This window comes from Accipiter gentilis, chromosome 25 (assembly GCF_929443795.1).
Source record: "Accipiter gentilis chromosome 25, bAccGen1.1, whole genome shotgun sequence".
In the NCBI taxonomy this organism is placed as follows: Eukaryota; Metazoa; Chordata; class Aves; order Accipitriformes; family Accipitridae; genus Astur; species Astur gentilis.
Genome location: NC_064904.1, coordinates 20,506,232 through 20,533,290, shown reverse-complemented (window position 1 = coordinate 20,533,290; position 27,059 = coordinate 20,506,232). Strand labels below are relative to the sequence as shown.

The 27,059-nt window shown below is 40.7% G+C and overlaps 1 protein-coding gene across 2 annotated transcripts in view; it reads right to left on the bottom strand.

The window, feature by feature from the left end:
• Positions 1 to 27,059, bottom strand: part of MAP4K5 (mitogen-activated protein kinase kinase kinase kinase 5) — a 72,979-nt gene that overhangs the window by 19,775 nt on the left and 26,145 nt on the right. Inside the window, exons 4-18 of one of the 2 annotated variants that reach the window (XM_049829015.1) lie at positions 16,323 to 16,413; positions 15,063 to 15,127; positions 13,799 to 13,854; positions 12,507 to 12,554; positions 12,368 to 12,410; positions 10,507 to 10,579; positions 9,433 to 9,564; positions 8,811 to 8,873; positions 7,397 to 7,478; positions 6,662 to 6,778; positions 6,232 to 6,310; positions 4,844 to 4,902; positions 3,741 to 3,805; positions 912 to 956; positions 157 to 199 (exon numbers count right to left, since the gene is read on the bottom strand). In XM_049829015.1, the coding sequence (XP_049684972.1) occupies positions 157 to 199; positions 912 to 956; positions 3,741 to 3,805; positions 4,844 to 4,902; positions 6,232 to 6,310; positions 6,662 to 6,778; positions 7,397 to 7,478; positions 8,811 to 8,873; positions 9,433 to 9,564; positions 10,507 to 10,579; positions 12,368 to 12,410; positions 12,507 to 12,554; positions 13,799 to 13,854; positions 15,063 to 15,127; positions 16,323 to 16,413 (1,061 nt within the window). The remainder of the gene's footprint in view (positions 1 to 156; positions 200 to 911; positions 957 to 3,740; positions 3,806 to 4,843; positions 4,903 to 6,231; positions 6,311 to 6,661; positions 6,779 to 7,396; positions 7,479 to 8,810; positions 8,874 to 9,432; positions 9,565 to 10,506; positions 10,580 to 12,367; positions 12,411 to 12,506; positions 12,555 to 13,798; positions 13,855 to 15,062; positions 15,128 to 16,322; positions 16,414 to 27,059) is intronic. The other variant, XM_049829017.1, reaches the window with a different exon arrangement.

The following is a 27,059-nucleotide window of genomic DNA, read 5'->3' as shown; positions in this document are numbered from 1 at the left end:
CTGCAAGTCAGCATAAAATATGAAGCTGCACAAAGTCTGCTAGCAAATGGTTTTTAACAGAACTTGTCACCTACTGAGAGCATCAGACAGAAGCGCTGCAGAGGCTGCACATGTGGGGTTTGTTGCCTAAAGCTCTTAAAACCCACCATCTCTTACCTTAGGAGGTAGCGGAGGTGGCCCTGCTCGCTTTAGTGTTGACCTACAATGAAAAGGTGCAGTAGTCGTCTTAGTTAAACCAACAACATAAAGAGAATTACTTGAGAACACAGACTGTAAATAGGATGAGCTAGATGCATAGAAAAGACGGATCACAGCTTTGCACAAACAGGGTTAAACTAGAAGTCCAAGAGTGGGGAAAAAAGCACGTTAATCTTGTTAGAAGTATAGTTTTCTGATAAACTCACTTTCTTTCATAAATGCTAATGTTATAGAGCATTCTGTGGTGAAGAGCATTGGAAATTAGCAAATACACATACGTTCAGGGACTAAGTTCAGTGCAGCTTGCAGCTTTCACTCTGGATCAGACAAACGTTTGGGCACCAGAGGAGCGGCGCATACCCTACCAGAGCTCTGCAGGAATATCTGCATGTCCTGTCACTACCGGGCCTGGCTCATGATTGATGGATTAATCAACACAAAATCTGCTTTAAAGTATTAGGTACTTCCGTATCCCCCCTAAGATAACCTGAGGAAGGAGAGCAAGGGTAGAAAGCATTGCTTTGCGGACATTCTCCTGATGATCAGCACAGTCAAGCGTGCGTTAGACCTTTGAGTGCAACCAGCCCTCACTTATTTATAAGTGGCAAAGCTGCCTGCAGCATTTTAAGGAAAGAGGTTTTGCCAGAACGCTGCCTGCTTTAGCGAGAGCCACATGGAATAAACACAACTGTACATGAAGGAGGTCCACTCACTCTTCAACATCTTCACTCCCATCGCCAAATTTTGTAAGCAGTCCCCTAGGTAAAATGTTTATAAAATTAAGACCTCTGCTCTAATGTCAACACATGCAACTAAACCGATCAGTGATGTCATTAGTTTCATAACAAGCATCTCCCAGCCCTCTTCAAAACAAACTATTTCTCTCTTGTTCACTGAATTAAGCCCTTTTTCATTTAGTATGGTCCTTTCCTTCCCCTCACCCCCCCAACAATCATTGAAGCTGTCTTCCATACCAGATACCATCAACTCACCTTTCATTTCCCTACCTGGTATTTTAAACATTGTTGAAATGGCTAATAACAGTACAATATAAAAGAAGGAGGAAAAAAAACCCCAAAACACAAAACAAACCAAAGATGAGAACAGAGGAAGTTACTGGGAGACAAATGGAGAAAAGCCTTTACAAAGGGAAGTTTCCTCCTTTAGTGTTATATGCTGAAGACACAGACTGTTTCCCATTACAGTGGGAATTTTTGTTTCAAAGCTACCACAGGGTCAAAAAAAGAAATTGTGACTACAGGATCAAAGCAGCACTGAAAATATAATCCTGAAACAAACAAAAACTGATAAAAGTTTTGCAAAATGGCAATTTTCAAGCTGCGTCTTCAAAAAAAGAAATTTAATTGAATTACTAAAAAAATCTAAACCATAAATCTAAATCCAATAAAAAGCATTCCTTAGTATGCTGTTGTGACATTGTGAAGTCTAGGCTTCTGCATTTAGGAATCGTGAGGTGGAAGAGAAGCTGGCTGGCTCAGTGTTCAACCAGGGTCAGACTTCTCAGGCTGCAGCAGCCCGGTGCAGTCCAAGTCTCTGCATGCAGAGCAGACACCCCCGTACCCCACCAACTCACACATCCTTCCACATTCCACAACACACCACATCACCCACTGAGGAATGACCACAGGGGTAACAAACAGGAAAACAAAAGCATATTACACAAAAACTAACCGAGCCAAATTTGGATTAATGTAAAATTTCCCTTCAAGTCACTTCTGAAGGGAAAGCAGCAGACAGTTGCCAAGAGGAGCTATTAAAAAATGTAAAACAGAGAAAGCCCAACCATCAACAAAAATCACCTCCACAATAAAGAAAATTTATAAAAAAGCAATTTTAAAATGGTACAATAAGGGTGAGAAAAAACCAGCAAGTTCAGTCATCAGGTACGCATTCTGGTATTCCCCTTTCAAGTCAAGTAATTCCCAAGTTGAAGATATCAATCACCCTACACTCTGATAAAAGCCAAAGGGCATGAAAAGCAAGGACCCTCTCCAGCACGCTTCCTATCTGTACATCCCTGGTATTACTCAGAATTGCTGGGACAGAGGAGCTATGCGTTTCCTGTTTATCTTTTCAAACTGGAAGTGGTTTCCAAGTAAGCAGCATGGATTCACCATCCAGAAACTTTATGCCTGTCCTCCTTTCAATGCTAAATCTGTATCTATGTACCAATTTATAGCCCTAGCAACATTTGCTATGGCTACATTCATTCTGCTTTTAATACTGCCTGGTATAGACAAACTTAATAACACTACAGAAACAGAATCAAATCACTAAGTCACTTTGCCAGGAGGAGCTTCCCTCCCTCCCTGCTCCTCAACTCTGCAGATTCCAGCTGTCTACAGAAAAGCCAGCACTCAAGAGAAAGGCTTTCATTCTGCAGCTCATCAGGGTCACACAAACAAACTGAGAGAGGGAAGGAAAGCAGTTGCTGTCATTACTGGACAGGGAGAGGCAGGGCCTAGAGAGCCACCCCAAACTTTTACTACAATGAGAGGGAGAACAGAAAAACAGGTTGAACTTAAAAAGATCCAAATACTGGCCATCTCCGCGACATGGCCAGCTTTCTGGGGGGCTGTAATGTCAGCTGACAGCTTATGCAAGACTTCTTCATCTGCAAACAAGCCAAAGAAATTCACTGTTTTCTACTCAGTTCCAAACAAAGATGGGAAACGGGCCCTTTTAGCTGAGCAATTATTTCAACAGAAACACCATCTTTCCCTACATATGTGCATCAGTCAGTATTATTGAACCTCCATATTCTTTACTGCAAATTCAAAGATTGCCTTTAAAGGCAGAATCCAATATTTTGCATTAAAAGGAAGCCACATACCTAATAAATTCAGTCCTAACTTGGACAGAGTTGTGCTCCCTTACTTCAGGCATGCTTTATCCCAGTGGAAATCAGTTATAGCATATCTTTACCCAAAACATTTCACCCCAGAACACTACATGACTGTATTACAAATTACACTGATCAGACACCTACAGCAGAAGCAGTCGTGCCGTCGTGCTGAACTCGGTAAAACTCAATCTTCAGAACTGGTTTCTCCTTCTCTTTCTTGCAAGGACCCGACTTCAGGGCTGCAAACATGCTTTGCCACAGGATGTCACAACCACAGCTGTGGCTCAGAAAAGAAGTGCAAGGCCAGCGCAGGATCCTGAACTCAGCCCTTGCAAGGTTACCAGCTTTGCTTCAGAAATTTGACTTTGGCTGTGTTATTTCAGTCTGCTGGCCATACATTTACACTTCACTTTCCCATCTACAACTGGGGAGCTACAACAAATTTAAAACAAACTACTGTTCGTGGTTCAAAGAGATTAAAACCCATTCCCTAAGAGAATGCCCAATCAACTGCAGGAGGAGGACTGCATACTGGGTAAAATCTCCTTTAACTTTACGATTATTAAAGTTGATTAGGACTTATGGTTTTATTTTCCACCATAGATCAATTTTTCTTTCAGAGTGTATTTTCATATGAAGCACAGAAATAAAAGATGTTTTTAAACTCCGTACTTACTTGCTGCTTCCACCATCAACAAAAGGATTCCAATGCGAAGCAAAGTCACTTCCAGCTGCCACAACCTGAAGACGCAGAAATTTTCATTTTTTCCCCTCCTGTCAAACTGAAGTACCTTATCCACAGCATACAAAGAGGCCTGGGAGATCCCCAGGCCCTGCAGAATGACCCATAAGCAGTAAAATAAAATTCCAAAGTGAAATAATATTTTACAAACTAATTATAAAGCAACTGTTGAAAAGCTATCTTCCTCCTCATAGACTCAGACTTAAAAGCAGCACTTGGAAACAGTATAACGCCAGTATCAAGTGGCAATAAGTAACATGAAAGCAAAAATTTATGGTGAAAACTCAGTAAAGATTTCCTACTCGGGCCACTTCCAAGACACTCTTCCAGCAAGAGGACATACTGCAGCCACCTCTAAACTCATGAGATGCCATCAGCAGAGACTGGGAGCATTCCCATCACTAGACATGGCACTGAGGGGACCCCACCGCTAACAACATGTACAGATCTAATCAGTCACACTCAAAAAAAAGATGAACTTGTACCTACCTGGTGAACTGGAGTACAGCTGTAAAAAACAGGAATGGGATTTTTCTGTAGTGCTGAGCACTAATGTCTCCAAATCCAAATTAACGGCAGCTGTTGCTATTCACAACACTTATTAAAAAATGGAGCCCTTGTGTACACAGGCACATACTAAGCCCAAAGAACATTAATTAGCTGATCTGCAGTAAACTGTTGAGGGCTGGAACAAACAGCAGCAGCTCACAGGGGGGCAAAACTGGCTGCCTGCGAGCTGGCGGCCTTCCAAGAAACAAGCAGCAAATAAACCCTGATGATGGGAAGATCAGGGACTCAAATGCAGAATGGCCTCTTCACATTATCAAATTGGCAGATGTCGTTTTCATCTGAGCATGACTCTCTGCACAAGGCATGGAGGGCAATTCATTTTCTTAAAAATGTGGCAATTGTCTGGGGACCAAGAGTGGTCTTCTCATGACTTTATACTTCAGAGACATATTACTTAGAGTTGAACCACAAAACAATGAAGGCACTATGATTTTAATAAATGAAGGAAAAAACAAACTTGTCCTTACCATTTCATCCCGAGCTTCTGTTTCTTTCCGTAGAGGGGGCTCAAACTGCAGCTTATCAACTACAAAACATTACATTTTCAAATTTAATACAGGCAACATTACACCAGTGCCCTTTCAATGCTTACTACAGTGAAACACATGTTGTAACAGACCTAAATATTATGTACACAACACTTAATTTGCCTATAAAACATGACCATGACTTTAATATCAGCGCTATTGTCTAAATGCTTAAATTTGCAAATATGAAACCCACAAGAAAGAAACAGACCAAAAGTAAATACCAAGTCATTATATGAAAGTACACTAAAACATAACTATGTAACCACGTGTCACTTTTAATGCATGTGAAAGAGAAGAAAGAGGCTTTTTAACAGCAACCTCCATAAAAGTGTGATGTATGTGATGCAGAGGAGCGGATAGCATTTACACTACAAAAGATGTTTGTCTAAACCTGGAGAAAGGTAATTTCTACCCTCAAAATTTCAACTAAGATCCAACTGAGTAGTGTATTAATATAGGAAAAAAAAGGAAAAAAGGAAAAAAGGAAAAAAAAAAAAAGGAAAAAAAAAGAAAAAAGGAAAAAAGGAAAAAAGGAAAAAAGGAAAAAAGGAAAAAAGGAAAAAAGGAAAAAAGGAAAAAAGGAAAAAAGGAAAAAAGGAAAAAAGGAAAGGAGAGAGGAAGAGAGAGGGAAAGAGAGAAAGAAAGAGAGAAAGAAAGAGAGAAAGAAAGAGAGAAAGAAAGAGAGAAAGAAAGAGAGAAAGAAAGAGAGAAAGAAAGAGAGAAAAAGAACAAAAAAAAGAAAAAGGTTACATTAAAAGAAAATGCATTATGTTAACACACACCCTGGTCAGGACACCTATTGCAATCACAAGTGCTCCATCAGGGTCAAGAAAAGGTTTCCCTTATGAATTTGAAACAACGTGCAGACAAAACACAAAATGCTACATTTTTTCTGTATTTTCTCACCACACCATGACACCCAAAGTACTCATGTGAAAAGATGCCCTCCTAATTATCAATTCACTCTCCTTTTTTGATGTTTGCATGTTATTAGTGTTTTTGCTGTTTTAAGTAAGTCTGCATGGTCTGACAGAAATCACAGAGCTGAAAGGCTATGCTGGTCATGCAAGGTTTCCACATAAAAATTACAATGAAGCGATGAGATGGAACAAAACAGTGGAAAAATATGCAAGTTTTAATTTTGGTTTTGGAAAAATATTATTGAAGATTCATGCGTATGTGCTGTTCCTTCTGGTTTTGTTTCTCAAACGTGCCAACAGTGGAAGAGACTTTCCACAGTACCCAACAAAAGAATGACACCGACATCCTCCATCGGTAGAAGCAAACCAACACCACAAAACAGGCAAAGCACTTCAGGAACTTACAGTTTATCTCCGATGCTGTTCTTTCTGCTCTAATGTTCCTGTTCGTAGAACGAATTGTATGGCGGATAACGGAGTGAGGCTGCAAGAGTTATAAATGGGAAAAGCTAAGAAAAGTTGCGTGGCTTTCTGTCGGATCTCAATCCACAAGCAAACCAACAAGGAGGAAGAATAGCTGTTGCAGTCACACACTGTAACACGCACTGCCTTCGTCCTAGCCTGGCGCAGGCTACACACAGGATCCTTCTACGCACCCACAGTTTAACCGTGACAAGTGTCACGCTGTGGCACTATTTCCTGGCTTCTCCAGCATGGTAACTCTAAAAATGCTGGGGCAGAGTCCCTGTCAAGCTGCTATCTTACATTCCCAAAGCAAAGCAGGGTATTTAAACCATAGTTTGACATAAAGACAGAAAATAAAAGATGTTCTCACCTCAAAATCATCATCATCAACTTCACTGTAGTGTGTATGGTTGTCAGGATTATTAACTTTGTCCAGCAGCTCAACTGCTAAAGACCTTGACAGACCAGGCTGCCCTACAAAGCTATGCTAGAACCACAGAAAAGAACAAGTTACAGTATGCAACTTTCATTAATAAACGTCCAGTATAGAATGTTACTGAATTTTGCCTTCTTTCTGGGGGCCCGAGTATTTCTTTAATGACTCCTTTCTGTATGGCTAGACTTTCTAACCCCTCTATAAGCATGGAAACGCCATGCTTCTGGCCACTTGTAAATTGGAAATTAAACCGAGTCAAACAAACAATTATACCTTAACTTAATTTTTTACAACTTCAGTCAAGTTTAGGAGCGCAGAAGTAGATACACAAACAACTGCTAAATACACCCATTTTCTATTTGGGTGACAGGAAAGGTCAACATCTATGCAGCTATATTTAAGAGGTTGACACACCCACTTGCAGAAAGGACAAGGCTGAAGACAGAACATGAAGCAAATTTCTGAAATTCTTCCTACCAAAAATCTTGATACTGAACAAAATCTTCCTACTTCCTACAATTGACCAATGTCTCTTTCCTTCAGATTTCACCACCCATGTTGTAAGATCAGAGGAAGAAAATTGTTCCAGCTTGGTTTCCTATTGATATATTGCTCACTTTGAAGCAAGAGATCTCTTACTGATGTCACCAAATGTTCCAAGTCACTTACAGAAAGGAGTCTGTCTGCTGTCGGTCTCTTCTTTGGATTTTTTGTAAGTGCTATTTTGACAAAATTATGGAATGTTGATGACCTTAAAGAAAAGTGACATTTTATGTTTAATTTCTCAAGAAGATATTTTTGATTTTAACACAGTTACTAAACACATTAAAAACAGGTGTGCTAAATTAGAATGTTGTCCAGGTACCTCACCTCAGGTTTCAATAATTATATTTCCAACACAACAAAATAGCAAAAAACCCCCCATTTGATTCATGGAACTTGCATAGAAAACATTTTGGTACAGAAAATAAACCAAACACTATTTCAACTCTTCCCAGTTTCCATTGTTACGGAATTAGGTATCAGAAATAAAATAAAATAAAAATTGAATTATGTACCCAGCAAACCCTCGAAATCTAGGCAAACCTACCAATTTCACTGTTCTTGGCTACAGGTGGGAAAATAGAATACAAAGTTCTAGACAGAGACTCAACTTATTCTTCAAAATGCTTTGTTGCTATTTTCAGAACAACTTAGGTGACTGTGTCATATCACCTCTTTTTAGATCTGAATTATGACTTGATGTTATGACTGGACCTACAATTTTTCAAGCATTTTTCTTGCAATTGCATTTGTGTTAGTATGCCTCTCTGGGGACAATATTAGCCCAAGTCTGCTTGCTTTCCAATCACATTACAAAACACATTTCCTCTTCTAGTCACAGCATCTGAGAAGGTGGCACTGGAGAAGTAAAGTGCATTTGCTAGGGTTACACTGAGCAGTTTCAATACAGGAAACATGCACTTAGAAGTATTTTCTCCCTTCCTCTAGCACGCATCTCAAACATCTCAAGGTAAAAACATTGTACAGCAGCATCATGAGCAAAAAATCCTGCATACCAGAATTGTTTCAAGTCTCATAAATAAGATGTTACTATGTGTGGTACAAAATCCTGCAGGTGCTAGGAAGGTATCACAGGTTAAAGACATCATGAAAGGATTAAATGATTACCTGTCCCATTGACAGTGGCAAATGCCCTACAATAGGAATTAAGGGGAAGGATAAAATTAATTTTTCTTCCTAGAACATACAAAGAGGACTGGAGAAGGGAGATTTCATTTCCCTCTGATCACTGGCAGGGATCAATTTACATAGGTAGGGCTGTCCTGTCCCATACTGATGGTCTTCTGTCATGTCAGAAAATGTCTGCTGCTGGACTTTAACCCTCTTGTTTGCTTTCAGACACCTATAAAAAACAACTAGTTGTTTCTCAGTGAAAATTCCTGCAAGTGAAGTCACCTCTCAGGTTCCTGAGTTTAAATCTAGCACACATTATTTTTCACTGCCTCCCTTCTTCAGTAATGACAAATAGTTTTTTCACATTATCTACAAAATACTGAACAAAGGAAAGAGTTTAACCTACCATTTTGCTTTTTCTTTTAGCTTTGGCGGTTGAAAATTACTTTTTGACATTAAAAACAAAGCCCTAAAGGTAAAGGAAAAATAATGTTATTATACGGTAAAAAAATAATTAATTTCATTCCAATATCTAAACACTTTAATACTTTACAGTAACAATCATATTGGTGAAACTGGATTATAGTCTATACTGTGTTAGAGGACAGACACAGTAATGCTGTTCATTTTCCTATCTTTAAATAAAATCTTTTTATCACCATGCATAATCCTGTTAAACATAAGGCTACAGCTTCTCTAGCCATTTACTATCACTGGATAGTAAATCTGCACCTGTTCTTAATCAGATTGTTGATGACACTACAAAGTCATTGGTGGTTGTGGTTGTTGGTTTTTTTTTTTAATTTAAAAATTTTGGTTATTATTTAAATTCTAAATTTAAGTCTGTAGTTTCAGACCGATGCCTTAAAAACACACACAGCTCATACAGAAAGCAGATGATTGATGAAGAAGGAATCCTAGCATGAGTTTCTAGGTCTGAGCTACAAAGAAGTTTAAACTATATCATAACAGTCCCTGTTGGGACTGAACAGGGTCTTGGAGATAAGCAAGCTCCCCAGACAGCAGACCTCATCGGGTGAAGATCAAACATGGGCGGCTGAAGCTCTGCAAGTTCAATCGCTGTTATGCCAACTGCCCAGATATCGCAGAGCTGGTTATATCCACCGTTCTTTTCCACCGCTGCAACTTCTGGAGCCATCCTTTAAAAGCAAAGGCATTGTTCAATGAAAGCACCAGCGCTTGCTTCTGAATCAGTGCCCGCACATGGGAGGCACAAAGCTCTTCACGTAACCCTAGAGCAGAAACCTCCCCAGTGAGTGTAAGCCAAGGAAAAGCCCGATGTCCCCCTCCCCTCACCCAGCATTAGGGGAGCGGAGAAGCACACAGAGGTGATGTGTTTTGCCCGAGGTCATGGGCTGGAGAGCAGCACTAGGAATAGAACCAGTCTCATGACTCCTGGTGAAATGCTTTAATGACCAGATAATCTTCCTGCCCTCAGTCTTCCTTCTCCAACAGGATAAAGAGGGCAGCGAACAATTAAAACCATTGTCTGGACTAAGCTGTACATACGTGTTCAGTCTATATCAAGAATACCACCCTAGGCATCTCAACTGCATCACAGTAATCCCAGAAACCAACAGCAGTTAAATTTGCATATATAATTCAGCTCAAGATTTACAATGATATATTTGCATATTAAATATTGTCTTGTACAGACATTAATCAGTAGAGATGATTTAAAGTTAGTTTAAAATCTGTTTTCTTCACAATTCTTTCTGCACAGAAATTGAAAAGGCATTGTTAAGTTCATTCACTAAAAGTGTAAGAAGTTACTGAGAAACTAAATGACCATTAGGTATCCAGAAAAAGGGGAGAATGTTCTGCATTAATAAACTTGTGAGAAACAGCAATCCTGCCTCAAATATCAGGTAGCTTGTGTTACAGCAACAGAGCAGCTACAATCAGTGCTTGCCAGACTTTTACCCTTCAGGCATTTTACTTTGAAGAAAGTGAATTTATCCAACTGCTATATATACATTTAAAAGTATGTGTCTATACTTCATTATGTGTATTTTAGAATTCTTGGCATAAATACAGGTTTAGTTTTGCGTACAATCATAGCAATCAAAGTAGTTTATTACCAGTAAGGGGTACCGATAAATGATTTCCTCTTCGCAATGGTGGCTGTTATTTTTGCTGCTACACCAAAGTCAGCTGGGAAAAAAAAAATCATAGACTTAGAAATCTCATTTTAAGACCCCAATTCTACTCTAGGAAGTATCATTTTATGAAAGAACAGTCACATTTCTCATCCAAATTAAAAATTCATTAAGCTTCAACAGTTAAAGATTAATGATGAGATCAGCTAATGCCTTCACTGACATGACTTCAAATCGAAAAGTTTAGTTTCTACATACAGCTCACTCATGATCCTGTTCCTCTCCTAGCTATTTTTCCATCTCACAATACAGCAACCAAGCAACCTCACAAAATTTAGTGGATATTCAATTTAATATTCAAGAGGAAAAATAGCATCATGCTTTGGAAACAGTACTATTTCTGTGTTACTTATGGAGGAACTGCGGGGGGGCATCTGTTCTCATTTCTGGAGACTCTGTCTAGGGGACAATAATCCCTTGCTATGAGCTGCATATAATCAGGTGGTCTCGCAGAGCCAAAAATCATTGAAGTCCTTTTTATTTTTATTGCATTTGTAGTACAATAGCTGGAGGATAATTGTGGGCAAATCCAACTAGCTTAGCAGGCAAAAGGAAGGTATCAGTGGATGACCCAAGTTTAATGCAGTTAGTGGAATCTCCTATCAGTTTCAAGGTTTTACTCTTTTTTTTTTTTTTTTTTTTTTTTTTTTTTTCCTTCCCCCTCCTTCTTCTTTAAAAAGCCATACTTTCCTAGCACAGCACTCCTGGTTCACCACAGGGTAGTAAATGTGTTGAACCACACAGCTTTTCTGAAGAGCAGCAATGCAGCTAGTGCACAACCACCCAAATTCCAACACTGAACACAGTAAGGTGATGAGCATCCCATTCCTTCTCCCATGATGTTTGCTCCCTACTACCTGTAGAGCTGTAACTACACGCAGACTACTGTGAACTACTGTGAAGTGAGGCATCAGACAAGCAGACAGGGGTTTTGAAGGCAGCGCACTCAGATAACAAGAGATTGAGTGTGTTTGTGCTGTGCTAGATGGAAAGCATCACTGGAGGAAGCCAGTAATACAGATCTCTTCTGAGTTTTCATCTGTAGACCTCAGAGGGCTTGCAAAGGAGGAGAGTTTCCTCTTCTCCACCTGTGTGGAAATGCTCAACATCATACACTGGGCTAGAGGCACAGCCAGGATCAGACCCCACTTTTCCACAGGCTGCCAGGCTCAGGAGATGCTGTCTCACACAGCAGATCCTTGGAAGCTCTGAGGAAGAAATGCTATTCTGGCTAGGAACAAACACGTTGATATCCAGGTAACCCCAACCTGGCAAATTCCAGGGAAACCTGGGAGGCTTCAAGGCTTGGTGGTTGAAAAAAGAAATTATCTGTAACTTCTTGATAGAATGCAAAACTTCTCATCTCATACATACACACAAGCCCATGGAGAAACACTTTCTGTCGTCAGCTATTACCCCAAATAAGAATAAGAACATCCTACAGTGCAACACAAAAAGGTTCATGCCACTGAGAACAATATCTAATAAAATTGACTGCAACAATACAGGAGACCTGCTGTATTACGCCTTATCATTTGTAGCAAGCTCAATCTTTGCTCTGCATGTGCTGTTCAACACAAACCAAAGCCTTACAAAAGCTGAATATTCTTCTTGGGAGGCATGGTCTCTACATTCTGGTTATTTTTTTTGTCTTAATGGAATGATAAAAGTAAAAGGCAACTTGCTAAATCAAAGTATCCCAGCTGGTACTGTAGCCTTCGACTGATCAAATTAAAACATTCCCAATTGCTTTCTGTCTTATTATTAAATTCAGGCAACTTACCTAATTTGACATCTCCGTGGTCTGTTAGTAGAATATTTGCACCCTAAAACATAATAAGTAGAAAGTTAAAAAATCTTTTAACAGGCACATTTTTCTGCACGAGAAAGTTTAAGATAAGCTTCTCAAAGTTCCAAGTTACCTTTATATCTCTATGCATTTTGCCCTTCATATGCAAATAAGCAAGACCCTGGAAATGAGAGAGATACAACACATCATTTTGCCATTTGTTAACATACTACAAAGCCAGTCCCATTTAATAAATTTAAATTACTCAATGTATTTTATTTCAAAGTGGAGAAATTTGAGATTTGCAGATAAGAGGTATGCTGCATTCTGTTCCTCATCTCTCCCAGCTCCAGCCAATACACGTGAAGACACGTTTAAACCAGTCGTGGTATAACATTTTACATAGATACACGTGTATTTTCAAAACAAAACTCAAGATACATCACCTTTTCCCTTTACTAAAATTAACTATATTTCCAAAATCTTGAAGGTTTCAACAAGCAGGTGTTTAGCCTTTAAGCTGCCCTTCCAGCAATACAAGTTCCTGCAATAAGAAGAAATCAGGAACAGAACTGCCAAGCAGATGAGTTCATGGGTCTACACCCCTGCCTCTGGCAGCGACCAGTTCAGCCACAGCTTCAGGGAAAGGCGTGCATCCCCATGATTCTCTCACATAATTATTCATGAATACCCAGAATAGGGAAGGAAAACCTCCTTTAAGAAACAAGCTGGCTGCATCATCTTACCTTGCATTTCTAAACTTATTAGCAACCACAAAATGAAACAGAATTTTAGTCATCTGGTTGCAGTATTTTTCCTCTACAAATTATTAGAATTTACTGCCACAATTAAGCTGGCAGTTTAAAGTTTAAAATGTGCCTTTTTTTTTTCATTACTAAGCTACCTACTCTCACTTACTAGCTATTAGCTGTTTTCTGCAATAAGATTCAAAAATTTCTCCTAAACAACTGCTGCACTGGATCACTGTGTTAGAACAATGGATGAAAATAGCCCAGATACCACTGTGGTCACAGCCTGCAAAGACCTGTCCTCCACTGTTTCCCTGAAACCAACAGCATCACCAAAGAAACAGGAGCATGACCGAGTTTCAGTATTTTGGTCCTGTAGTGAGATCCACAGAGACAGCTGGTCTTGTGTAAACTCCTTTGCAAATTACAGCACAGAAGCAGCACTGCTCTGACAATGATTTTAAGCAAGTATTTGCACTGCATTACTGGAGTTTCTTGCTAATTTTTATTTACAAAATGGAAACTAATAGATTAGCCCTGGTTAATTGGTTTCAGCTGGCTTCCCAATGCTTAAAAATGTAAGTGATGGTACTGCAGTGCTTTCTGAAATCATCTTCCGTATCTACTTTGTGTACATGGAACAAACACTTATTGTATACCTGCAGAAGTACAGTACCTGTAAAGTTTCTCTGCATACATATGCAATTTGTAACTCTGACAGAGGTCCTGTTACTGAAAACAAAGATTAAAAGGTGTGTAAATCTACAATACGCAACACATAAATAACATTGTGAAGCAACCAAAAAGTGGTCTCTCCATGCAAAAGTTAAAGACCGATTTTACATGGACTGTATTTTACATTGAGCTGAAAAGAGGGTTTTATTTGGTTGTTTTACAGAAAGGCCTTCTGTAAAAAAAACAAAAACAACAAAAGCACCAAAACACACCACCACCACAATAACAGAAGACAATACCCACAGTGAGAAGAAAACTTGTTTTCACAGAAATCTAATTATCATTTTAGAAGTGATTTCATAGTAATGCAATATCCTGTATTCTGAGGAAGGTAAAAAACAATAAAAGTGACTGCTGCTAATTTTTTAATGTTAGAAATGACAATGTTCTATACTAGGGGCCCACGGGACTTACAATTGTTTTAAAGCTATTTGTACTAACTGGCTGAAAAATAAAGCAGAAAAAGTTCCGGTATTCAAAAACTCCATGTCACCATTTAAAGGCAGAACAAGTCCCTAGACTGCTTTTCCAGCAACTCCAGTAAATTCTTCTACAGAATCAACAACTCTAGATGAAATCTCAGAGAGGAAACTAATGATAAAAGAGCAGTACAGTATTGCATAGGAGCAGGAATAAGAGTAATTTTTACCCTTTAAAGATCAAATTTTGAGATTTCCCAGTGAAAACTGCTTCCTTACACCATGCACAGTCTCTATATCCAATTAGTGGGACTTCTGGTTGCTAACTTTTTTAGAGGTCTTTTTTCCACCGCTTCAGAAAGCGGATAACCTGCTTCTGCATATGGCTTTCAGAGACAGGGGCTGAGAGAAGCCAAGATGCAGGCGAGCTCCCAGTGTACAGCAACTGCAGCTACTGAAGAGCTCTCTACTGGAATAACTCAAAAGCTCTTTGGGTCAGTCCCCTAAGCATCGTGGAGAAAAATAAACAGCATGATGATTAAAAAATAAAGCATGTTCTGCCCTAGAATGACAGGGTATTAGCCCAAAATGATAATCACAATATTTGAAAAGTGCTCTCAACAAAATCTGTTAACTGTAGCTAAAAGCACTGTTCATGCCCTAACAAAAAACACGTGCAGTGCCTGGCCAGTACCAACCATTCCCTGTTAGTTTGGTTATTATTTATTTTTCTTCTTTGCAGAAAGCTTCCAAAAGGTCCAAATGTAAAAATAAGTTTCAAAGTACCATGGTAAATATCTTGGAGGGATCCCCCACCGCAGTATTCCATGCATATCCACAGCTTCTCACGGCTATCAAAAGAAAGTTAAAACACAAGCATCAGAAGCTGATTGATCTGCATACAGAAGAAAGTTAATAATGATTATTTAAAGTATTTTCTATTGGTCTTGATCACTCTTTGTTAAAAATACACATTCTGATACATGACTACTAGTTACACATTTTACATGTTGTTAATAATCTCAACACAAATTCTTACCTATCAAAATGAAAATTTTATGCCAAAGTCACTGAGAAGTCTTTAAATGTTATCAGACCTAAAAGGTGTTGCTTTAACTCTGACCTCCTAACTGCAATAAAGAACATGCAGAAGAAACACCTGAGGTTAATCTGCTATCAGCAAGATTACATTAGATAAGATTGAAACTGCAAGTTTAGTGTGTTAAATTGAAATTAACGAATTTATATCTAAACAACTCTTCACAGTCTCCAGAAAGGGTACTTGGGATTTAGAAATGTAGCTGTTTTGTCCCACTTGAAGTCCATTTGGGCTGTACAGATTACTTAAAAAATGCAGCCCTCCAAGAAATCTAAAGATGAAGCCTCATAGAAAAAGACCAAGCAGGAGAAGTGGTGATATATATTACCACAGAGCCAATTGATAAATGGCAGAGTTCCACACAAATGGAAAATATTCCCCAGCTTTCTGTAGAACATTTAACGTGTGTACTTGAAGATGCAGCCAGCTGGCATCGCCTTGTTTCTGCCCCTCAGTACATTGCATCTGTTACACCAGAATTATTAAAAATATTACCAGCAGCTCAGATTTAGTGGTTTGCTCTTACAACTCACTGGTTATACTTCCACATGACTACTATTAAATAAAATACCTAAAAGCAATTCTGGTCTACATAAATAATCAGCTTGTTTTATATTAGAAGTGATAAACGTTTAAAATCTGCCCTGCAAGCGAGTAGGATTGGATATGTTGCAAGTCTCTGTAGGGGAAAAGTTTCTTTCTGTTCCTAGTGATAAAAATATTCCAGCCTTTTGGCCAGCAGAGAAAACAAAGTATTAGTCACTTTTCTTTTTTTTCGGTTTTTTTTGTTTGTTTGTTTGTTTTTCTCTTTTCCTTAAAACCAACTGGGAACCAAAGGGAATTCAGCCTAGAGAAGAACACTGAGAGAGGATGTAAGTACTAAACCAGACTGAGTGTTGTCTTAGGAAAGAACCAACAGAAATGCAGGTATAAAAAGTGGGGTTTACCTGAGATAGCTCCCAAAATAGGCGACTATATTGCAGTGCTTGCATTCTTTAACCATATATATTTCTTGCTGTATCAATGAAAAGTCATCTCCTGAAAAACAGGAAGCAGCCACAGTTATATCACACTAAACTGAACATTCAAAGAGATCTGAAAGTGTGCACATAACTCATAAAAACAAGCCACAGGCCTGGATAATTGCTAATCCCTTCACAAGGGTTTTCTAGCATGCCAGCCTGTTCAGCAATGGTTATCTACATACATCATCCTTTCTGTTTGCATTCTTTATTACATCCTTTGCACAAGGCACAAATATTTCTTGAAGACCAACAGAGAAGGGCTGGACTGCTGGCCTGAACATGATCCATCAGTTAAGGCAGTTCAGCACGCACCAAATGTGCTTTGAAAAGGAAGCAAAGGGATCCCACAGAGGGATGGCAGCACATGAGAAAACTCTGGAGCAGCCCCTCTATGGGTATCAGATAGCCTCAGCTGGAGCTGATTTGGCTTTACAGGGACTTGGTGCCCACAGTACAAGGGTCCCAACAACGGAAAGAAAAATCACTGCAAACTAATTCCAGAGTCCTCTGCCTGAAACCAGAAGAGATCACATACCATAGGCTCTTTATTAAAAGTATTTCATTTCAAAATGACTCTGATAGAGCATATGGCCTGCACACCCACTCAGCCACGGCTGACTCAGAAGAGAAGCGCAAAGTCCTCTCAACACGGACTGCCTTGCCATGAGTGCATTTTTGGATGAGGACAGCCACATAAGCACATTTGCACATCTTAAATATCCTTGGCAAAAAAAAAAAAAAAAAAAAAAAAAAAAAAAAAAATTCTACTGAAAAATATATTACGACCAGAGCAATAGCCTGGCAAGTTTCTGCCACTTTAATTTAAAAGGGTAAAAGCTGTCATAAACTAAAAAAAAATAGTAATATTATAGATGTAATGAAGCAAACTAAAATATTTGAGAGCTAGGAAAAACACTGGTATATTTTTATTAAATCCCCTTGAGAGAATTTCCAAACAGAGGATGTTCTCCCCAGAATCTAGAGCTCAAACACCACAGCTCTGCCTCCCTGAAGCTCAGAGCAGGCTTACACCCAGGCCCGTGCTGGGACTCCTATGGAGACATGGATCAGCTGGCATTGCAGGATCAGCCGGCTTCGGAGAATCAGGCTGAACAGCAGTGATGTATCAAATAACATCAGCACAGCCTGACAGCCTCCCTCTGAAGAGCAACATAGCAAAAATCACCCTATTAAGCCATCCTAGACGCATGCTTGCTTTGTGATCACAGATAGATATTTATATGTACACTTTATGTTACTACCTTCATTCTTCCTTTGGCATGAACAGAACTTCCGTAACAGCTTGCAAGACATGAAAGAGTAGAATTTAGATCAAGGTTTTAGATAAAACACTGCTCCAGACAATGTGGTAGCTACCATGTTCTCTCAAGGAAAAAATTGCTTTGTATGTTTACTTTTGTTTAAAGTTATCTCCTGCTATCACTGTCATGGATGTGCAATCCAGAAAACATGTACTGCTTTGTACTGCTCCCCTTCATTTATATGATTTTGACAAGTCCAAGAGGTGTCAAGCACTGCTGTAAATTCTCTTTGGATTCTTCATGTGTTTATTTAACAAGTAACAGTGTAGCTAATATTTTTAATAACCTCTTTAAAAGTAGATGGTTTTATTTGCTGTGCTTTGAAGCAACTTCCCTGAGCAACAGTGTCACTGGCACCCACAGGACCCACAGCAGCCAGTACTGATGTACGGCCCCATGGCATTTACGATCCCTTTGGAAACCCTGGCTGTCCATACATACACCGGTACGTAGTGGATGTTTACAGATATAGAGAAAGGAGTGCCAATTTGGTATAACAATTTCCAAATGATCACGACCTTTATGTCTCAATGATTACCAGACTTTTACTTAAGTAAGTAACTATGAAATACAAAGGTAGAAGGGAACACACTTGTATGAATACATCCCTGACTGATTTCAGTAAATCCTCAAGGGCTTCTTGAAGTTGAACCATACGGAACACTTCACTGGGGCAGGAAAACATTAGCAGAAGAGTTTCAAATGCAAGAGTCTTTTTTTTAAACATTAGTGGTATTTTTTTTAATAATGAAAAAAAGTAAAGGCAACACGATTTCCATAAGTTTAGCACAGATTTCACACTGTGCTTGCTTTATGGGTTATCTTTCAGCTACAACTTTGCTTGAATTCATGCACCCTGCCTATAAATGATTACTATGAACAAAGGATTTTTGAGTTTGAATCAGATGGATTCATTCCTCCCATTTCTCTGACAAACTTCCTAAGGGAAATTGTTGAATGCTTACAGAAAACTAACTGCAGCATTTTAAAACTACAGAAGTTTTTCAAGAAAGTCAAATCTAAGCAAGTTTGAAGGCAAAAGCCTCCCACCCCACACCAAAGAAGGTACTGTCTTTCTCTAATGCTACTAGCTGTCCATGAGTTCAGAGTATCAAATGCCAAATATCCATGCCCTTTTCTTAAACTGCTATCTTCAAATCAAAGAATCTTTGCTATGTCAGAAGCAGCATTTCAGAACAAGTAGATACTGTCACATGTGAAAATAATGATCAAGAAGCATCCCCACAACAGCAAAAACTTGCAGGCAGCAGCCGGAATTGCCCGTCGATAGCACATTAATTGGGCTGCCTAGTGTGCAGCAACAGCAATGTCAGTTCTAGGAACTGTGACTAATGGGGATAAATTGAAGGAAATACGGTGATTTGGGCTAGAAAAAGACTGTCAGTAGAAAAGATAACAACCTTCATGCACATATAAGATATCAGGGAAGGGGGAGAAGGGATAATCCATTCTCCAGTTTTATGATAGGACAATTAGCAATGGGCTTAAATTGCCTTAACCTACATTCCCTGTACAGATGAAAAGCTTTTCCTACCAGAGTAACATCACAGCACTGAACTCGAAGGGATGGGAAGCTGTGAAATTTCCCACCAGTGGAAAAAAATGAAGAAAACACTGAACAAGTGAGTCATTTAAGCTGATCCTGCCTGTAGTAGAGGAATACAGAAAAGATGACCTCTTGACTTGCCATTAATAAATGAAGAATCTATGCAAGAAATTGGGTTACCTACAAAAAAAGGGAAAAAAAAAAGGATTTGGAAGAGGAAAGGGGGGTGCAGGCTGAATACAGACAGGGAGCTGATAGAAAAGTAGCAAACAGATAGAAAGAAGAGAAGAAGTATCCATGAGAAAAGTTTGACTAAAATATGCAGAAAATTATTCTGAAAGATCAGACACAGAGATAGGAGAGAAGATGTATAGTCGTTCAAGGACGACAAGAATGAATTCAAAACAAAGGAATTCAGAGTTTCCAGGCAGCTGGAGTATTAATCTTGGCGAGAGACACTGGAATAGGGCAAAAATTAAATATCCTTGGATAGCATGAAAAAAAAGACGACAGTAAGACAAAGAATTTGTAGAAAATACTTCATTGAGATGGAGACAGCAAGATAAAAAGAATTAGATCAAAGGTGACAACATATCCGTACAAAGAGATTTGCATCTGTTTTAGTCATCAGAGATTGCTTGATGCTAAATAACACGGAATTGGAAAAATGTACTTTTTGTCTACTCACATGTTTGCAATTATGGGTTATGTGGCATGCTGAGCAAAAACATCGTTTAGGGAGCTGCTGTAAATCACACGAGCAGCGTGGTGAGTCACTGCAGCTTGCTACTATTATGTAATTTTACCTCTGCAGTGAGACACATAGGACACAACAGAGCGTTACAATGGAATATTCTCCTCCGATCACAGCCTGCAGTCGAGGCTGCTCTGCTTGGCACAACCAGCTGCTTGTTCTCCAGCACAGCTGGCAGGGAGGAGACCACTGGAACTTGCAGCCATATCATCGTGTGATGCGATTGGATCAGATTTCAGAAGCGAAGCTAAGCAAAGTCAGGCCTGGTAAATTCAAAACAAATCCATATTTAAACAGGAGATCACCAAGAAAACTGACAGCCCATTACCACCAGTGAATTATTCTATTTGCAGACACTACTTCTCACCTATGTGGAACTGGCATGTATCGATGTCCTGCCAAGTTGTCCTAGATGGAGAGCATGTGTATGCTGGATCCATATACCCCACTCTGCAGCATGGGAAGGATCTGATGGCTCTAGTGCCTATCACACTGCGCTATTAGGTCTTCTGAGCATGCCTGACCTTGATGGTTTTTAAGCAAGTTTACTCCTGGTCATATTTTCATGTTCTCCACTGACTGCTTTGAGTGGTCCCATCCTGCAAAAAGATGCAGGGTCACTTCTCACAACTCCTCTTGGGTCAACTGTGAATCCCTTCATTGTCCAGAAGGCTCCTCAGGGAAGAAATTCATAGTTCCTGTTTTAAATTGGTTTATTCTACATTACTTCAGTGCTGCATCACAGGGCTGATGCTGTGTGGGAACACAGGGAGGGAGGGACAGGCAGCACCCAGGGCTCGCACGCAACTGGGAGGAGGGAACTGACGGCATTTAGAGACATGCACGGTGTCACCAAAGGGTGGGACAGAAGCACTTATTAAGAGGCCAGATCTTCAAGGTGCTAGCCAGCCTGCCAGCACTCCTGTGCATAGCTAGTGCCCTCAACATGCAGTCCTCACGGGCCCCCAGCATGCTAGACAGATACGTCAGGCTGCCTGGCAGGAGGTGTGACGTGCGCTCCAAAGCCTACCCGCCAAGCCTTGCTAGGGACCTTGACTGTAGATACTCTGCAGACCTGGGATTTTTAACACTATAATTAACATTTGTTATTTAGAAGTGAGATGCTGTTTAGCAAGAGGACCAGGTGGACACTGCTGTACAGGATGCTGAAGGACAGAGTAGGGTCACAGCATCACTGGTGAGCCCAAATGTTCTCACTGTATTCGTACAACCAAGAGACGTCTGCCTCCTGAGTTAGCGGAAGCAGCTATTGCCTCTGCTGGAACCATTCTTCAAACTTTTTTTATTTCAACAACCCGAGTTCCCAAACAAGGAGAGGAAGCCCCGTGGGAGCGACAGCTTTGCAGAAACCATTCGCTCCAGTACACAAACTCCACAGCCAAGCAATATCCACAAGTCATCAGCTCCTCTGCGTTGACTTCCAGTCATCCACATGCTCCCCCAGCTCTCAATCACTCGCTCCAAACCACTTTCCTGAACCTACTGAGGGTTCAGTCTCTGCTGATGAGAGGGATGGCCTTCCTGATATACAGGCTTTTGCTCAGATTGGAGTTCGCTGCCAGTCTTTCCCCTCTACCCTCGTTAACTTTAACTCCTGAGGTATTTTCGAATCCCCATTTAGATAGCTTGACACACAATATGACTGACAACAGCCCCAAAATATTTTTGGGAGAGTGGAGAGGATGCAAGGCATTACTGTAGCATCCCATCCAGTAGCTCTGACACATAAAAAACTCCTGCTTTTTTCTCCGCCTTGCAGACCTGCATTGTTCTTTACCAACCATTTTGAAAACTGAGAACAATCCTTTAAAAGTTTCACATCTTTAAGAAGAAGAGTAATTTAAACTGCATTCAACCATCTGAGCTGTTTTATCCATACCTCTTTTCTTGGGATTCAAGGAAACCTGCAGTCTGACAGAAAGAATTTAAATTCCCTAAACTCGAAGCTCAGAAACTTGATTCCAAGCAGGATACAGCTATTTGGAAACAATGATGTTTCCACCAGCAAATTTTACTGCCAGGCATCTAGCTGCCAACTGCTAACCACTGATGGTACTGATTATCTCTCCACCGATACAAAATATTACTGATGGTGACGTGCTGCCACAGCAGCACGAGCTCTGCAGTAAGTAGCACACAAATGTGTGGTCTAACATCAGAAAAAATTTCCCTGTGTATGTTCTCTTAAGCCCTGCTTGGATCCTACTTATGAGCAGCCATGTTAACATGTAATCTATATTCCTATTCCTTAACACTTTTATCTCTTTTCCTCTCTCCTTGCCTAATCTACTTACTCTTGTATATCTCAGCCTTTCATGATCCCACCTCTACTCGCCTTTCTCACCACTACCGTCTCACTATAGCTATTTTTCTTCATGCATGTGCCAAATGACGTGTCCTCCTAATTCAGCCCTTTGCAACCTGCCTTCACCCCAAGCATCACACTGTGCATTACCTTCCAACTAAAATGTGTGATCTTTCAGCTTCTTTCCTACTCATAATACCTTCTTCCTCCACCACAACCCCTTCTGCTGGCCTTCTTCACCCAAGAAACTCTGTGTTCTAAGTGAAAGCTTACATTACATGGAAACATGAGCTCACCCGCTCTGGATACAGACATTTCTGAAAGAAGAATAGTAGATTATAAATGTATTTTAAGTATGCAAAGTAAAATTAGACCAGATTTCAAGAAGTTAAATATAATTAAAATGCTGGGCACTCTACTTTAGAAGACCACACTGTCTCTGTTTTGCTTTGTGTACGCTCCACAGGCAGGCTGAGCAGCTGTGTGAGTCTGCGGCAGTACCACTCAGGACGTGGCACGGCACAAGCAGGCGATGTCCAGGCTTTAACAGCTCCGGCACACTTGGAAACTCGGGCGTTCAGCCCTGGGAAATTCCTAGACAGATAAAGCAGCGGTGTAACGAGCTGCACACCCACCTCTCCCAACAAAAAGGCGTTAGTGTCCCCTGGGGTTACGGTGATGCCAGCCTGATGCCACAGGAGGTGGCAGCCAGCACAGGAATCAGAAGTGAGGGCTTCTGCCAGTGCCTGACCAGCCACTGTTCAGTGCATAAAGCCTGTGTCTATTTAAACTGTCATGCACAAAGGACATGATCCCAAGCATGACCAGGTTATGCACCACAAGGCAGTGAAAGTGTAAGCTGTACCAAGAAGTTATTTTCATATTTCTTCAACCCCAGGTGCTGCCAACAATGGTTCATCCCCCGCAGGCTTAGTTTAAATGAGCCTCAGGCTTGTTCTTCTCCATAGCTCATAGCATCCCTAGGGAATTTATTATACAGATAACAAAGCTGCATTTCCAAAATACCCTTCTTCAGTCCGCAAAATGCCTTGGACTGACAGTGCAGCTCCACTGTGCTGCAGCTGTCATCCAGAGGGGACAGACCCCCATTGCAGCCTGACTCAGCCCCACAGCTGTGTTCCTATGTGGAGTATCAACCTCTGCATCTGAATCGTGAGATACAAAACAAACATAATGAACCAGACCTGGCTTTGAATGTACTGTGCTCAGTACTACACACCTTTGGATGACTATTTTCCCTTGTACAAAATTCCTCGAACAGTTCCACTTCCAGTTTCAGATCCAACCTGAAATAGGTAACTGGCTGCTTCTGGCCTTTACAGGGATCTCACATGGAAAACAAGCACTGGACCAAATGAAAACCAGCAATAAGATTCTTTTGTAACACTGCAAAAAGTACAGAGCACGACAGATTACCGCCAGCCTGCTGAGTGTCAAAGGTCCCTGAGGGCACTATTTATCATTACAGCAGTATTTAAAATAGACATTAGTATATATTAAAATATTTTGGTTATTACACTTTCCCAGGGAGAAAGTTCTGTGGCAGAAAACTACACTGGCAAATAGTTACCTCTTTGTATTGACTCCCCTCTCAACTCATCTGCTAAACCCATAGAAGGAAGTGGCTTTAGTGTTTCAGATGGTTTTGGCTTCTATGCTGCTGAGTACAGTTGGATTAGTTTCTGAAATAGAATTGGCTCCCAAATTATTTGAAGCATTTGTACTCAGTGAATGCTGGGAAATGTCATTAGCGTGCCATAATACTTTTGCCTAATGCTCTCCAAAGCCTATGCCAAAAAAAAAAAGTGAAAAACACTGTCTATTTTGATTCTAGCAGCACAGCTTAAGTAACTGTGGTAGCAGATTTAGCTTATTGCCCAAAAATTCAAATAAATTAATGACAGTAACCTTCTAAGTAGAGAGTTTATTTCCTTTGTCTGGAGAAGAGACAAAGGAAGGTAACAGCAGATGAAATAAAATACATATACATGTTGAGGTCTCAGCTGTAAGTTGGAGTCTCTTTGCCTACCAAGTCACTTGCTACCTGCAGTAGATGAGGGAGTAACACGAACAAACCACAATTCATCGCCGCCCGCCATGTCAGCAGTTTTGCTAGGTCTCCCAAAACACTGCCATCTTATTGTGTGCAGTTTCTTGCAGCTTTAATTCAATGCATTCCTCACCTCCTCTGGGGCACTCTTTGCTTCAGTCTTTTGTCTTCTGCTCCCAATTCTCCCGTCTATGTATTAATCAAGTGTTGAGTTTGGAGCTCTTATTTTTCCATCTGCTAATTAATTCCCGTCTATGAGCCACCTCTTCCTCCTCTCCAGAACATGCTGTATATAAATCACAGGCCTATGTCTCTGGTGACTAACTTACAAAATTTATTACTGATTTTTTTTCTCGTTGTGCCCTATGGTCAGACAGGAGCTCGCACTGGTGCTTGGAGGGGCTGCCCTCCCTTGGGGACCACCACAGCTAGCTGCAACAGCTTCTGACACTGGCCTGGTCTAGGAATTGATGGTGCTCTGCAAGTACAGTCGTACAAAGCTATTCAAAACTCTTAAAATTAGTCAGAACATTGAAGCAGGGAGCAGCTGATTTTTTTTTTTTTTTAATTTTTTTTTTTTAAATGTGGAAGATTTTGAACAGTCATGTCTTCCTGCAAAGACAGTAAGCTGCTGCACAGTCCAGCTACCCTGCAGAGGCAATAGACATACCAGAGAACTAAAAATAAATAAATAAGTAAACAAATGCTGTGAACCCTCCTTAAAAACAAAACAAACCCCCAACAAGATCTCTGCCAAGAGATTGTGGGTGTACATGCTATGGATGGAGATCAGGTTGGCAATGTTTAAAAGAAGATGTATTAAACACAGCACTCCCCCAAAAAAACCACCCCAAAACCTAGAAGAAATTGCTTCCCTATGGCAAGTCAGAACAACAACATAATGAAACATATAAGACATGGTCACCAGCGCTAATTAAAATAGGGTTCTCGGTAGTGGTGACTTTGGGCTGGAGTCTTGCACTTTTCACTGTAGTGCTTAAGCAGCACCAAGCAAAGGCAGGGGCTGCTTGGCCTCCAGCGGTTCCTGCTCTTCCCTCACCTCTCACGGCAGAGGATTAGGCCTCTGCTTCTGTTCAGTTTTCAAAGCAGTTCTTCAAATTCACAATGAAACCAGACCTACTTCATTTGGATCAGGTGTAGCGACATGAATGCTCGAGCAAGCCTCTCACTACATTAGCAATAGGTTATTACCATCCTTTTTTTGTCATCAAAGCATTGCTCTGCCCCATCGCAGACCTGCTGGGGATTAACCCAGCGGTGGTTTGCTCTCCCCAGCACTGCTGCCCCGAACACTGGCCACAGCATTTCACATGCTGCCAAGCAGGGGCTGTGGGATCGCCACTGTGGTTTCCACTGCATTTAACATTGCCTAACGAGTCTTATCGCTACAATCCACGTACATAAAACCAGCCCTGGTTTCCTAAGGAAAGGTTAATAGTCACAGTCACCCAAAGGCAGTGGTTTTAGCTTCTACCCTGAAGCCTCCCCATGCTTCTTCTACCTTCAGCCTTCAAAAACCTCTCTTTGGCTGCACAGTGAAGCAGATCGCAGAACCAACCAGAATTAAATATTAACCCTGCACTGAGTAAGGTATGGGGCCCTTCAGTCCTGCATCCCATCTCCAACGGAGGATGCCAAGGAAGTATTCAAAAACAGACCACACAGGGATGCTTCCCCGAAACGCCCTTCCCCCCACCCCCCTGCCCCAAGATTTATGACTCAGCAAAACCTCTCCATCATAGATAGGATCTTTGTATTTAATAGTCTTCCGTGTACTTTTCTCTCACATAAATTTGTAAAGTTGCTTTCTGCACCTATGTAAACACAACTTAATACAATGAGGAGTTTCATAGATCTTGCAGAGAAAACCACATTTCCTTGTTGCTCAGAGTCTGCCATCCACTCGCTGCACTCGCTGCCTCCAAACCCACTGCCAGTTCAGTCCCCTCATCTGCTTTCACCTAAATAAATATACCCGGGTACAAGGGACGCTGTAGCATGGGGAGGGGATGGAGCATGCCGGGCCAAGAGAACTATCCTTCCCATTGCTGTGTGCTGCTTTTCAGTTCATAAAAGCAATCCCCAAACAAGAGGAAAACCCACGCTGTGCACCACATTAAATAATCACAGGGCAATAGGCAGTTCTGCTCCAAAGAGATTACCACCTAACAAGATCAAACAGCTGAGGACTGAAAGGACCACTGAAGGAGTCAAAATGGCTTGTAGAGGTCACGCTAGTGGGAGTTAAGGCCATGCCTGAGGTTTTCCCCACTGACCACCACTCTCTAGGTCATAGGATCATTAATTCTGGTGTGAGTAGGCAGGTTCAGAAATTCAAGACATTTATGTAATAGGGACTGAGCCACGGCCACTGACAACTGAACTGTGTTGTGTGCATGAAGCTGGATTTGCAGAAGACCTTGCTGACTCTAGAAGATGAGAGCTGCAGCAGAAGCAGCGGTACCACCAGCACGGCCTGGCTGCTCTTTGCTTGTTTACCTGCACTGGTCGGCTTCAGTGGAAGCTTCAAGAAAGGAGGAGAAGAAAAGCTAAAGAATCAGGCTGAGCCTTTCTTTTTATTTATTCACTGGAAGTTTT